Source organism: Ursus americanus, chromosome 23, assembly GCF_024610735.1.
Source record: "Ursus americanus isolate L20-20 chromosome 23, mUrsAme1.1.p, whole genome shotgun sequence".
NCBI classification, from domain to species: domain Eukaryota; kingdom Metazoa; phylum Chordata; class Mammalia; order Carnivora; family Ursidae; genus Ursus; species Ursus americanus.
The window spans coordinates 21815967-21829806 of record NC_142149.1 but is presented as its reverse complement, the minus strand read 5'-3'; the positions used below and the strand labels follow the sequence as shown (position 1 = coordinate 21829806).

General features: G+C 56.7%; 2 protein-coding genes and 2 non-coding genes across 6 annotated transcripts in view; all 4 read right to left on the bottom strand.

Moving 5' to 3' along the window:
* The window catches only part of PLXDC1 (plexin domain containing 1), a 56565-nt gene extending 55490 nt beyond the window's left edge, over nt 1-1075 (bottom strand). Inside the window, exon 1 of one of the 3 annotated variants that reach the window (XM_087854447.1) lies at nt 813-1075. In XM_087854447.1, coding sequence (XP_087710573.1) covers nt 813-888 — 76 coding nt within the window. In that variant the 5' untranslated portion in view covers nt 889-1075. The remainder of the gene's footprint in view (nt 1-812) is intronic. The other 2 variants (XM_045777787.2, XM_045777788.2) reach the window with 2 other exon arrangements.
* Nucleotides 1076-2898: 1823 nt separating this feature from the next.
* On the bottom strand, nt 2899-2970 carry TRNAC-GCA (transfer RNA cysteine (anticodon GCA)). Its single transcript has one exon. It is a non-coding gene; the product is annotated as a tRNA-Cys (tRNA).
* Nucleotides 2971-3689: 719 nt separating this feature from the next.
* On the bottom strand, nt 3690-3761 carry TRNAC-GCA (transfer RNA cysteine (anticodon GCA)). The gene has a single exon. It is a non-coding gene; the product is annotated as a tRNA-Cys (tRNA).
* Nucleotides 3762-4441: 680 nt separating this feature from the next.
* ARL5C (ARF like GTPase 5C) lies at nt 4442-11108 on the bottom strand. The gene is made up of 6 exons (XM_045777758.2): nt 10093-11108; nt 9414-9474; nt 8107-8254; nt 7286-7369; nt 6653-6804; nt 4442-5277 (listed from the first exon to the last, which is right to left on the bottom strand). Exons 1-6 carry the CDS (start codon nt 10136-10138, stop codon nt 5229-5231), a joined length of 540 nt encoding a protein of 179 aa, XP_045633714.1. The 5' UTR covers nt 10139-11108; the 3' UTR covers nt 4442-5228.
* Nucleotides 11109-13840: the final 2732 nt, after the last annotated feature.

Genomic DNA, 13840 nt, shown 5'->3' with positions numbered 1-13840 from the left:
ACCTCAGAAAGGACTTCAGGAGGGAGAGATGATTGTGGAGAACTGGTGTAGGGGAGAGGAGGGTGCAAATAGGAGCCCCCCACTATTCAGAGCCAGAGCAGCTGATGGCCAAAGGCCCCCCAGACAGCAGAGTGGGAGTGACAGGAGGATTTTGGAGACTGGGGAATGGGGGAGCAGCAAGTTGCTTCTTCCTGAGCCCAGGACTGTTCTCCAGGCTCCAAACAGGGAGAGGGAGGCAGTAGGACCGGCTGCTACAGAGCTTCCCTAGGAGAGATGTTGGGTCTCCACCATTCCCCTGGCTGCTCTGGCCCAGCCCCAAAACCTGAAATCTGACTCAGACCCAACCTGGGTCAGCTTGGGGCTGGGGTGGTGCTTGGGGGGCCAGAAGAGAAGGAGGTGGAAAAGCTGGGGCAGGAGGCACCCCAGACTCCCCATCTCATCAGAATTCAGCCTCCCTCAGTGGGACCAGGGGTTCCTATGACTCCCCCACTGTCCTCTTTGGGGCCAGAGCCCACTGCCTTATGTAGCCCCCTCTACTGGGGTCCCGCCAGTGTCCTTCCAGGAGGGAAGGAGAGGTGGGGGGGGGGGGGGGCGTCGGGGTCTGATGCCTCCACCCTCACTCACACACCCTATGTGTTTAAGAAAGTGGGTCCCTGTCCACCTGCCACAGCCCACAGAGCTCCCGGCCCTCCGCGGACAGTCCCCCCACCAGCCCGACATCGCCGGCCCGTGGGTACTTGCCGGTGCCCACGGCCGCCTGCCAGCCCCCTCCCCGCCCCCGGCCCACGCCGACCAACTCCGGCCAGTCCTACCTGCTCCGGGCGGGGGGCTCAGCGCTCGGGCAGCCTCCCTGAGCAGCAGCACCAGGAGCCAGAGCTCTGCCCGCATGGTGGGTGCCAGGACCCGCCCCCGGCCCGCTGCGGGCCCCGGCCCCGGCGAGGGAGGGGCCGGGCTCGGGCGGCGCGGTCCCCGGGGCTGGCGCGCGGAGCGGTGGGCGGCGAGGAGGCGGCGGAGCGCTGGGCCTGGCTGGGCGGCGGGAGAGGCGCGGGCAGGCGGGCGGGCGGGAGGCGAGCGAACCGAGCGGCGGCCTCCCGGAGCGCGGACGGGGAGGGGGCGGGGCGGGGGGGCGCGGCGCCTCCCGAGCGCTCCCGGAGTCTTCCCCGGTCCTCCCAGCCCTCCCGGAGCGCTCCCACGGCGGGGTGGGGGGGGGGGGGGCTGGGGGCGGAGTAGGGGACAGGGCGGGGGACCCTGGGCTGGGAGAAGCGGCCCCCCACCCCGCACCTTAGCTCCTGCCTCCCTTCCCCTCCTCCACCCCCTGGGAAAGCCGCGGAGACAAGACCGGGGTGGGGTGGGGGAGTGCACACCCAGGGAAGGGACAGGCGCCCCTTTCCTCGGGCGGTGGACTCCTGCCATATGCACCCCCTCCCCCAGCTCTACTAGGCTTCCCGACTTTCTGGGCTGTTCCTCAGAGTTCTGTGGGTTTCTGATGCCCATCGCCACCCCAGGAATCTCTCCTTGCAGCACAGACCCCCCAGCTTCTCTCGCCAACAGAACCCCGAATTCCACTCCCCTCCCCAGGGCTCCTCTCCCTTTTTCCAGTCACCCCCAGTTCCCAGCACCGTCTTGCCCACCAGCCTGGAGGACACGGGGGTGGAGGGGGCCTGGCTTACCCCTACTTTAAAATAGCCAGGACCTCCCCTCACCCCCAGAAGGTACCGAGGCCACCCTTCTCTCTGGGGACCCCAGGCCTGTTCAGGGTCCCAATCGATCCTCAAAGCCGGCCCCCCAGAGCAAGAAGACGTCTCACCCCACCTGCCGCCACCTTAATGACAGACTCTGGGGATAGATCACCTTTTTTTTTTTTCTTTCTTTCTTTTCTTTCAGGACAGAATAAAAATACCCGCAATTTAGGAGATTTAATAGACGGCGGGGAATCAGGTCAGGACACGAAGGTGCCTGTTCCCTCCCCTGACCTACTTCGTGCGATGGCAAGGAGCTGAGCACTCGAGGGTGGGAGAGTGAGGGGTGAGGGGCGGCTGGTTTCTCACGAGGCTGGGGCCTAGGGGCTGGACAGTGGCGGACAGGTAGGGGATGGACGCGGAGAGCCCTTGAGGGAATTCCCCAGGAAGAGGGACACGCTCGGGGACAAAAGAAGGAGTGTGGGTTGGAAGAGGGGGTTCCCTGACACTGAGGCCAAAGACAGGACCTGAGAAGGGAAACAAGAATTAAAGACTCTCTAATCTCTCAGAACCCCAGTTCCTCCTTCCTCTGGATCCGGGGTCCCAGAAACGACCTCCTCCAGCCCTAAACGCTAATCCTTTACAACGGGACAGGGCAAGGCCTGTCTGTAAGTTCTTCTTCTTGTCTAATTCAAATCCCGATTTTGCCGACTCTCCAATAGGAATAGGCCGCCGCCTCCAGCCGCGGCTTCTTGCTGCCCTCTAGCGGCCAAGTGGCGAGCCGCGGTCTGTCTTACAAGGTCTCTTTAAGGGCTCGGACTGAAAACAGCAGCTTGGAAATAATTCGAAACAAGTGACGTGTAAATTTTTTTTAATGCAAGCCTCTAGAACTTGCGCGTACATCAGAATCACCTGGAGGGCTTATTTCAAATTCTAATTTCTGGGCACCACCCCCGGATTTCTAATTCAATAGTTCTGGGAAGAAGCCGAGAATCTGCATTTCTAACACGTTCCCAGGTGGTGGTGCTAGTCCGGGGACCACATTTTAAGAGCCATTGCTTGAAAATTCCCGCTTCTTGCACTCTCTCGCGTCTTTCTTGCACCAGTTGTCTGCCCAAAAGAGAGGTGGCGAAAGCAATGTCAACATAAAATGGTGAACGGGGGGGAGAAATGACATATGGAGACAAGGACCTTCAGGGTCCAGAGAAAAGAATCGGAAAGGGGGCACCCGGATTTGAACCGGGGACCTCTTGATCTGCAGTCAAATGCTCTACCACTGAGCTATACCCCCTCTGCTGACGTTTGGGCACAGTAACCTCTTAGTGCTATGACTGCGCACGCGCCGTGACGAGCTTCTGAAAAGAAGAGGGATCCAATGTTTACAAAAGTTGGAAATAACACAATCTCAAAAGATTACTCGCCTGAACGCCGAACTTGTATCCCGAAGCTCTGAACTAAAGATTTCTACTGAATGGTGTAAGCAACATGGAGCTTGGAAATGTGGGAGGGGAAATCCCTCGAGATCCTTCGAGATCCCTGGTTTCGGGGACTTTCCCTGCGCCGAGGTCCCCCTCTCCTGCCCTGTCGGAGCCCCTCTATTGCCTCTTGGCCCCCCTCTCTTGGTCCTGCAGGCTCAGGCAGGCTTCTCTGGGCCTTCCTTCCCCAGCCCAAGCCCGGCCCTTAGATACTCGGTTTCCCTCCCGGGGAAGAGCCGTGGGGGTCACTGGCCAGGTGGACCTGGGGGTGTGCCCGCTTCCGCCCTAGCGCTTCGGGAGTGCGCAGTCTGTGCTGTCCCCCTAGGGTTAACCAGCAGCTTCTCGCCGTCGCACTGCGTCCCACCCGTAGACGCACACGCGGGCTGTGCGCCTGGATCTGCGGGGCCAAGACTCCATCGTCGCCGGCCTGAAAAAGGGGGGCGGCGGGGTCCCGGTTTGCATCCCCTCTCCCCTGCCAGGGAACTTTGAGTGGTGGACCGCAGGACAAAGAAAACACGAAAAGTCTGGCGTGGAGAGGGGGCACCCGGATTTGAACCGGGGACCTCTTGATCTGCAGTCAAATGCTCTACCACTGAGCTATACCCCCGTCACGCCGCTTCGTTCTTATTAAGAATGGATTTCTGTAGTATAAGGGAAATGTTAAATTATGTTTTTGTCCGAAGGCTTTGTCAAAGTGACCTTATGAAAAGAACAGGTTGTGGGTTGAGTGGGGATAGCTAAAATTACTAAGTTCTTTTTCCACCACCACGCCTCAGGAAACCCACAGGATTAAGGAATCCTGGGCCTTCTATAGCTGTGTCCAGACTGTCCCCAAGATGTCCATGCCTGACTAGGGAGGGAGAGAAACCCATGGACTCCAGCACCATCTCAGGTCTTACGGGGCAACAGCGCGGCTCCCTGTATACAGATGGACAGCCTGGGTTTCGGTCCTGTCACCGGCTCTACCTCCATAGGACTCCTGGGCTTCTCTAATCCCTAAGCCCCCCCAGCCCCCCCCCCACCATGAGTCAGCATCAATCCATTCCCTCCCCTAGACCCAGGTAGAGCGGAAAGCTCCCAGTCCTGGCAAGCCAGGAGCCAGTTACCTGGCCGAGGATGGTAGAGCCCAGCACCAAAGAACTGGCCAGTCCCCTAGCCAGATGGACCCTTGAGGCAGAACCCGCCTCCATTTCCAAGGAGGATTTCCCCGGACCTGATAGCCCCGTACAAAAGCCAAAAGCCAGTTTGAAGTGCAGGTAGCAGGAGCAGGCAGAAATAAGAGGTGAGCAGTTTCCAAAGGCATTTATTACACTTTTATAAAAATTCTAAAACAATGAAAAAATCATTATAAAAGACAGTCAAGATAGGTATGCTGTAGGAATTGGAGACGTTTGGGAGGAGTGGGGTTCACACTGGAAGGACTGGAGGGCATAAGGTGGGATGGCTTAACGCTCAAAAGCTGCGGTCAGAGCCAGCATCTCAAAGGGAAGGGAAAGGCATGGGAGGGGTGGAACTCCCCGCAGGGCAAGGGACTGTCCCCGTCTGGGATGTCCCGTCCTTCTTCTTCTCTCTTCCCACCAGTTTTGGCTCTGTCCTCCTTCCCCTGAGCCTGCCCCATCACCTTTCTGAAATCTCCTTTGCTCAAAGATGGCTAAGGGGCCAGAAAGCTGGGGAGGATATCGAAGGATTGGGGGTGGGGTTCTAGGAAATAAAGAGCAATTCTGGGGTCTCTTACTCCGTCCCCCATTTCTTTCCTCAAAGAGGTTGCAGGCTGAGGGCACAGGGCTCCACTTCCCAACCCCTCGACAGGTCCAACAGCTTGTCTGTGCCTCCAAGGATACCTGCTTCCCCCGAGGGAGAGGCAGCTCTTCTGCTGTCCTGTCTGCAGCAGGTCAGGGCAGGTGGTCGAGCCCCTCGGTGGCAGGGTTGGTTGGTGGCCTATGGCAATCTCATTGTCCATAGCTGACCCAGATCCCATTGGAGAACCGTAGAAAAGTCATTCTCACTTAGGTTTTCCACCTACATAGTCCAAGCAAAACCTCCCCGAGTTTTGGGTTGGCCTCAGGTTGGGACGTCAATTGGCAGTGGCCTGAGATTTCATCCACTGCAGCCCCGCAGGCAGCCTGTGGGGAAGAAAGAAGAGGGCGAGGATCAGTATATCCCGTGAGGATGATGGCCTCCGAGCCCACAGCCCCTACCCAGAGCTGATGGATATAAACAGACGGAGTACCCACTACACACCAGGCACCGGGCCAGGGGCTGGGGTTACTGGTGAAAACAGTGAAAACACTGGGGCTTACAGTCCAGCAGAGGTGATGGATGTGGGTTGGGGGAGGGAACGGCAAGGACACTGCCAGAAACGTGTGGTTCCTTGGGCTGACCTGCCTAAAGTCTCCAGGCACCTGGGTCCGCAGCCTGCTGCGATCCCACTTGAGAGAGAAGAGGAAAGAGAATTTTCCAAGCCTGATGCAAGGCCCTTTCTATGTGACCGTGACCCAGCTCCTTCCCATCCTTCAACAGCTGCTTTCTCAGCGGCCCCCTCCCTGGTACTTTGGCTAACATCGCAACATTTTGCCCATATACTTTCACTCTCCCTTTCCCACTTGATCTTTTCCGATCCCTTGCCACTTTTTGACTTACTATAGATTTTTCTTAATTTTATTGTTTATTGTCAGCTCCCTCTCCCTGGAAAGTAAGCCCCATGAGGGCAGGGGTGTTTGTGTTTTGTTCCGCACTGTTTCTCTGGTGCCTGGCACAGAGTCAGTGCTCAGTAAATGTTGAATGAATGATACCATTTACTCTCTACAGAAACCCTAAGAAGGACTCAGTATAATCGTCCTCCTCTTTACAGATGAGAAAACCCAAGGTCTGGAAGAGTTAGTGACTTCTGGCCGGAAGGCTTGGCCCCCAGGTCTTTCCATAGCTGTCTCCTCTCCCTTCTGGTCTCAGCCCAAAGGGGACCTCCTAGTAGAGGTTGTCCCTGACCACCAGAGCTAAATCAGACCCAAGGGGCGCCTGGGTGGCTCAGTCGTTAAGCGTCTGCCTTCAGCTCAGGGCATGATCCTGGGATCCTGGGATCGAGCCCCGCATCAGGCTCCCTGCTGGAAGCCTGCTTCCTCTCCCACTCCCCCTGCTTGTGTTCCCTCTCTCGCTGGCTCTCTCTCTCTGTCAAATAAATAAATTAGATCTTTTATAAATAAATAAATCAGACCCAACCCTGCCCCATCTCTCACTGTTAATCCAATTTCACTTTCTTCCTGTTTGTGCTTAGGGGGAGGGTCACCTCTCCCCACCAGACTAAGCCTCCTGAGAGCAGGCACTCCATCTCGCACACTGCTTACCCACAGCATCTCAGCTGTGGGTGCGTGCTCGCCTGCCTGGGCCCAGGAGCTAAGTGTGAGCCAGATTCTGTCAGGAGAGAAACAGGAGAAGGTTCTGATGGTCAGCTCTTCATGGGTTGGGCCAGACCCTGGAGGTCCCGGTGGGGCAGCCACTGACCCTTCCCCAGTGAGGGCACAGCAGCCCTGGATGTGCCATGGGTGGTCTTTGATGGTGCTGAGAGTGAGGAATTGAGAGATCTCCACGGTGGTCATGGAGTTCTTCATATCCTGCTTGTTGGCAAAGATCAGGACGGAAGCATCTCGCAGAGCCTGTGGACAGAGGAGTCCGGCCCCAGTCAGCCTGCCAGGGCCTAGTCTCCCTTCCCCCTACCCGCCACGTCCTCCCTAGCTCCCCTGCTGTCCCTGCGGGAGAGGCCCATGCCCAGGTGGGACTGGAATGGGGCAACCACATCTGCGGACACCGACAGCTCACGGGATGCCTGCCCACCAGCTCATAGGATCTGTACGACAGTCCCATGTGGCAGGAATTTGGTAAGCCTCCCCACTTTGTACTTGGGGAAACTGAGAAAAGTGAGGTGACCTGTCTGGGGGTCCCGCGGTGAGTGAGATGGCTTCTGCGACCAATTGCGTGGAAGGTATTCTGGCCCTTCATCTGGGGTAAATTAGCCCTGTCCCACCTGCTGGGCTCTCACACACTGGGGACTTGGGAACGAAGCTCAGAGAGGCTGAGTGAGTAGGCTGAGGTCCCACAGCTAGTACACCGGCTGTCTCCCAACCTCAGGGGCCTTACCTCATGGGCCAGCATCTTATACAACTCCTCCCGCGTGGCCCGCAGCCGATCCCGGTCCGTGCTGTCGATCACAAGGATGATGAACTGGCCAGCAGAGGACAGCTGTGAGCGGTGGCTTTCTCTTGAAGGAACACGTCTCCCGCCCGCTGTGCTCCCCCACCGGCCTCTGCATGCCCCAATGTAAGCCTCACGGAGAACTGGTCTGGTCTCAAGCTCTCACTGCCCTAGTCCCATTTTCATTCCCTTTTCCATCCAGAGGGTGAGGGATCACAGCACGGCTCTGATTGTGTGCCAGGGGCGACGCTAGGCCCTGCGCGTTGGTGACTGCATTCAGGTCCCACCGCAGCCCCGTGCAACTGGACTAGGCTTAGCACCGTGTCCAGATGAGATGGGTTCAGCGAGACGACAGATCTTGCCCCAGGACACACAGCTGGTAAGTAGCGGTGCTGGCATCCGCTCTGGGTCTCACTCTGGGGAGGAAACCACTGAATCTACTCTTGCCAGAGTGAGACTGTAAGGCCCCCAGAGAGCAAGGGCCTACCCCAGGCAGTGGATCACCCAGAAAGCTGCCGGCGAGCAGACAAAGAGACAAAGCTGCCAAGAGGTATTCAAAAATGTTAACAATACACTGTGCTGCATTAAGGATTTGAAACATATGCGTTAGCTCTTGTTTTATTATTTCCTTTTCACAACAATTCAGGGCAGTTATTATTACAGTCTCCACCTCACAAAGTGGGGGAGCCAAGGCTCAGAGAGGTTAGTGACTGGCTCACGTCACACAGCAGCCTTCAAGGCCCCTCCAGCCCCCGCACGCCGCTCACCTCGGTGTTGGCGTAGTACGTGTCCCAGGTAGAGCGCAGAGCTTCCTGTCCCCCTATGTCCCACACGAGGAAGTGTGTCTTTTGCAGAACAATCTCCTCCACGTTGCTCCCGATCGTGGGAGATGTATGGACCACCTCATTCATCAGGCTGGGGAAGGAGGAGAGGCTACCAAGAGCTCATCCCATTCTGCTCCCTCCCGGGTCTGGGCCCCCCCACCCCTCTGCTCCCGAGTCAGGCTGAATCTAACTCAGCAACTCGGCCCAGGCTGGCCGAGCCTCTGGGCACAGGGGAATGCAGGCAGGAGTGCGACCGAGTCCTGCCCGGGCACGGACCCCAGAGATGGGAGTCATATTAGAGCTGTGTCCCCTAACTTTAATATGCAGCTGAATCACCTGGGAGTCTTGTTAAAATGCAGATTCTGATCAGTGAGTCTAGGCTGGGGCCCAGTGTTCTGCACTTCTAACAAGCTTCCAGATGACGTCAATGCTGCTGGTGTGCGGACCACGTTTTGAGCAGCAAGGGATTGGGAAAATGAGACAGATGCAAGCAAAGGCCATCAGAGAGGTGCTTTGTTTAACAGAGAAAACGCGCACATTTTTATATGTAGGGGTGCTTCTGGAAGATCTAGGAGTCAGGGGTGATTGGGAAACTTACTTTTCACTGTATGTGCTTGTAATGTTCGATGTTCTCTTTTCTTCTGGTTTAAATAAACATTTACGTATATTTCGTTTTCAGGGCATAATTTTCCTGAGTAAATACTCTGGAGGCTCCAAAGGGGGAGAGATGCCGTCCAGAGAGTGGATATTGGGAAAGGCTCCGATGGATACCCAGCGCATATGCCAGACTCTGCTAGATGGGGAGCGGCAGAGCTCAGCCAGACTCAAAACAGGCCCTCCGCTTTGGGTTTGAAGAAGGGGAGAAAGTTAAGAGGCAAAGGTGGGGTGCAGAAGTCAGGAAAGAGGGACCCGCCGCTAGGGGGAGCGAAGAGCAGGGAGGCAGGAAGGGAAGTCAGTTTCTGACAGCCTCAGGCCTGCAACAGGGTCTGGTAGGGGCGGGGGCGGGGGTGAGGGTGGCGGGGAGCATTGGGATCGCCCATACCGGGCAGGATTCAAACGCCAGGCGAGGGGCCACAGAACTGAAGGGTCACTATGCCAGGAAGATCACACTGCTTCCTCGCACCATCACTCCTCCTGGCTACTGGAAAACCCGAGAACCCAGGGAAGGGCTCCGGTGATTGGTTCAAACGTCTGTCAGTCTGATGGGAAGACCCAACCCCTCCACCTCTTTCCATCAGAGAATCACTTACAGCTGGTAGAGAATGGTGGTTTTTCCCGCATTGTCCAGTCCCACGATGATAACCTTGTGCTCTGGAGGCATCCGGGGGGGAAGGGCAGCGTCAGGGCCAAACTCAATCACCACCGGCCTGAGTGCCCCACCAGGTTTCCCAGGAAGGAGATGAGTGTTTCCAGAGAGCCGGGAGACCTCTGCTCACTGTACCACTTCTGCTCCCCTGCACCCCTCCCCAACAAAAACCCAACAGGACAGGTTTCCTTCCCCCCGACCCCCGACCCCAGACACCCGCGCCGCTCCTGGACAGTGGAAATGATTGCTGAGCCCCGCCTCCCTCGCTCTACGTTTCCAGAAAAGCGGTTGTCCGAAAGGTCCGGGGCGCTCCGGGCTTGCCAAGAGAAGGGGTCTAGAGAAAGAGCCGCAATCGCAGGAAACCCGCGGCCGTTTTTAGCCAGGAGGACGGAGGCTCGCCGAGCCCTGCGCCCCGGGGTGCACCGAAGCGCGCCCCTCGCGAGGAGCGGGCGGGGAGGGGTTATGGGAGGGAACAGGGGAGACGGCGGAGCCTGAAAGGAGTGCCCACGCAGGACCTTCGGAGCCCGAGGTCCCCCAGCGCATCCGCCCCGACCCCAGATTCGGGGAGCCCCAGGTGGGAGCCGGATCAAAGCTGTCGCTTGAACGCGCTGTGCGCCCTTTACCCTGGTTCCCGAAGATGCCCATCAGCTTGGCGATCAGTTGTCCCATGGCGCTCCCAGGCCAGAGAGGGGCAAGACTCAGCGACCTTGGGGGGTCCGGGTCGAGCCTGGGTGCTTAGAACCCCGCCCCCGGGGAGGGCCGAGCGAGTTTTGCCTATGAGGTCACGCAAGCCCGACGAGTCACCTGCGGGACCTGGGAATCCCCTGGGACACTGGCCCCTGGCGGGCACTACGAATGACAACGAACAGGATACTTGTCCAGAGCCCTGGAGGTGCAAGGAAAATGGGGTCCAGACTCCACATGCTCCCTTTTTCCTGAGAAAACCCCAGAGGTTCTCTGGTGAACCTCTCCCCCACTGCATCAAGGAGGACCAGCAAAGTGACTCACTACCAGGCCCCAGCTCTCCCTTCTCCAAGTGCCATGTCTGGGGCACTAAACTGAAGCAAAACCCTGTCTTCTGTACCTGCCAGCTTTGTGAAGCAGATGGCTTACTGATCCTCTCTGAGCTGGGAGAATATTCCAAGCCTCAACAGATCTCTAGTGGTTTCACTAGTGTGGGTCTTTTAGGCCCACTCAAAGTGAGTTCCCTTAGGGAAGGGTAGGGTCTCCCTGCCTTTTGGAGGTCCCTTGGGGATAGGCAACTTCCTGGAATAAATCAGTACTGCTTCTACGATTCATTGGCAAACTGACTACTGCGGCACAGCTCCCAGACCAGGGGGGATGGACGTCTGAAGACAGGGACGGAGCACAAAGTGAGATCTCGTAGCCAGAGACCCTGCAGAGGGGTACCGATGCCAAGAGCCAGCAGAAGAGGACCTGGGCCAAGAGAGAGCCAGGAGGGGGGGACTCTTGTGAATTTCCTTCTTTGCTTAAACTGGGAAAAACCAGAGAACGAAAAGAGAAGTGGAAAGGCAAACCAACCTCAGGCTGAGGGGGCAGTTAGGAGAGGCCAGTTATCACACAGGAGAATCCACTCCTTCTGCCGCCCACTGCCACGGCCCTCCCGGAGCCCACAAGCACTTGTCTCCCTCCCTCTGCCTCCCCCTGATTCAGCACAGCCCTAGTCACCTTCGGAAAGCACAGCTCACAGTCTGTCCCTCCACAGCTCACAAACCTTCAATGATTCCCTATTGCCTGCTGGATTCAGATCAGCCACCTTACCTGATATTCAAGTGCCTCTGTGAACAGCGGCCACCTGCCTTTGCAGGTGATCCCCCACCTTCTGCATCTGCTGGTCCTTGCCCACACATGCCCAGCTCCTTCCGACCGCGCTTTTGCTTCTGTTTCCTCCACCGGGATGTCTTTCACCTTCTCAGAAAGGTGGATTCCTAAAAGCCTTTGGCTGCCTGCCATAAAAGCCACCTACTTCCCAAGCCCTGGCCTGGTTCTCCAGACAAATGGGGCTTCTCTCTACCCTGAGATGGGTTGGTTTCTGCCAACTAGCTGTGAGGCCTGGAGGGTGGGGTTCGTGTTTTGTTCACCTGTGTTCTCGCCCCACTCCCGGCCTGGTCCAGTGCCTGGCACACAGTAGGACCGTGCTGCTATTGGAGTGAAGTACAATGAGCGATGCTAGAGCCTGGGAAATGATATTTCGAGCATTAAAGAAGTGTGAGCACGAGTTGAAGAGGAATGAAGAAGGCTGGGAAGCGTATGGAGAGCAGAGGGAAAACAGTTGGCTAAATAAGGAATTCTCATCCCACCCGCCTTGGTGACTGGAGTTAGAGGGAAGGAGAATTGACTACCAGAGCCCATTTCAGCCCCAGGAAAGAAGGAGCGCTGGGTGCGATAGGGTGGGGGCGCAGAGGGTGCTGGGGGAAGCAGCAATATTTTAAACATTTTTGCCATCTGTTTCCGGGGTGGGGGGAAAGGAAGGCCTTAGTGCATCCTGCCCCCCCCCCCAACTACCACCACCAATTGCAGAATTGAAAGTGAAGTTCTGCTCACTGGAGCCCATTCAGTGCACAGGCAGGAGCTGCCTCTGGGGCCAGGCCTAGAGCCTGGGTCTTAGGGGGCATTCGTTCATTCATTCGACAAACATGAGTCAGGAGTTAGGAAACAGGCCAAGGAGACAAAACTGACCCGGTCTGGGTCTTTCAGAGCTTACCGTCTAGTGGGAGAGAGAAATACACATATCAAAAAATAAAACCAAACAAAACCCTGAGAGACAGGAGGTAGGAAGGCACACTTTCTGCACATGTGATTATCGAAGCTAAGGCAAGATTTTTCTCTCGGGTACCAGCCGGGACACCCTCTGCTCCCAAGGCCGTGCAGGTCCCGGCTCAGCTTCCTTGATTTTTTGGAAGGTGGAAACCTTCAGCCACACCCCGAACTGAGGCCTCTCTGACCTCAGCTCAGAAGCTGGACAGAAGTTACTGGTCAAGGAAGGAGATGAGAGGTCCCAGATAGGAGGGGTCCCCAGCGGCTCAGTTCCCAGCTCCCGGAGGTGGCTGTGGTGGTAGCACCAGCCTCTCTAGACCTGATCGCAGCCGACTTCACGGTTGTTGAAATCCTCACCTGCTGACAACTAGCAACTTGCTGAATGTTCATCAGTGGAGGGTTGTGGTTACCAAAAGACAAGAATCTCTCTTTCTTCATCTCTCAACATCTCTAAGCCTACCTAGAAATGCCCCCGCCTGCAAGTTCCGGGCAAATGCAATTCCAGGCAGAAGGCACATGAAGAGGAGACAAACATATTCAGACATCTGCTTCTTCCTCCCCAACCCTCCTCCCCTTGCAGAAGCTGGAGCAGGGGAATCAGCACAAGACTCAGGGCTCACAGGCACCCCAGAACTTGAACTCCAAAGATCTGAGTTCAAGTCCTTGCTCCATAACTGTGTCACGACGGACGTTGCTTAGCCTCACTGAGCTTTACCTGTAAATGAAGTTAATAATCCCTGTCCTTGATTCAAAAGATCAGGCTCCACCCCCAGGTGGAGCTCTCTGCACTTCCCCCATTCAACAGACTAAGTACCCAGCTGTTTTCTGTTCTTCCCTTCTTGGGCGTCCTTCCACAGACACCATAAACCCACCTTGTCCAAAGCTAGACATTGTTTCTGCCCCTAACCTGGTTTTTCCACCTGCTTCCTCTATGTCTGGGAAGACCACCACCCACAGTCACCCCCAGACGCCTCCCTGTCTCTCACTGGTCACCTCCAGTTGCTTCCACGAGCTCTGGATTCTAACCGCTTGATGTCTCTGGCAGCCACTGCTTCCTTTCCCATCCCACGGCTGTGGCCTTGTGCAGCCCCCCTTGTTTCTTACCCGCAGTATTGCAGCTGTGTCCAGGCTAGGCCCTCCAATCTCCAAAACGCAACCAAGGCAACTTTGGCCATTCCCGCTTGCAATCCTTCGATTCCTGCACAACAGCTTCAGGACAAAGCCCAAACTCCCTCACAAGACTCAAGGCCCACTGTGATCTGCTCCTACTGACCCTTCTGTGACCACCACCCTGAGAGCACGCTTTGCTGGTGAAGGGCCAGGAACATGCCATGCATGTCACCTGCTTCCTCTGTCTTGAACGCTTCCCCCCAGTTAACTCCTAACCAGCCTTCTAGACTTCACTCAAGCCTCACCTCCTCTGAGAAGCCCCTCCTGACCTCCCCAGGCTAAGGGAATTACCCTTCTGCCAGGTTCCTGCAGAACCCAGTGCTTCTCCCAGCAGAGAGCTCACCGTGCTGTCTTGAATTGTCTGTGGCTCCCTTTTAGACTTGTGCCTGGTACATGGTAGGTGCTCAATAAATGTTCAATGAG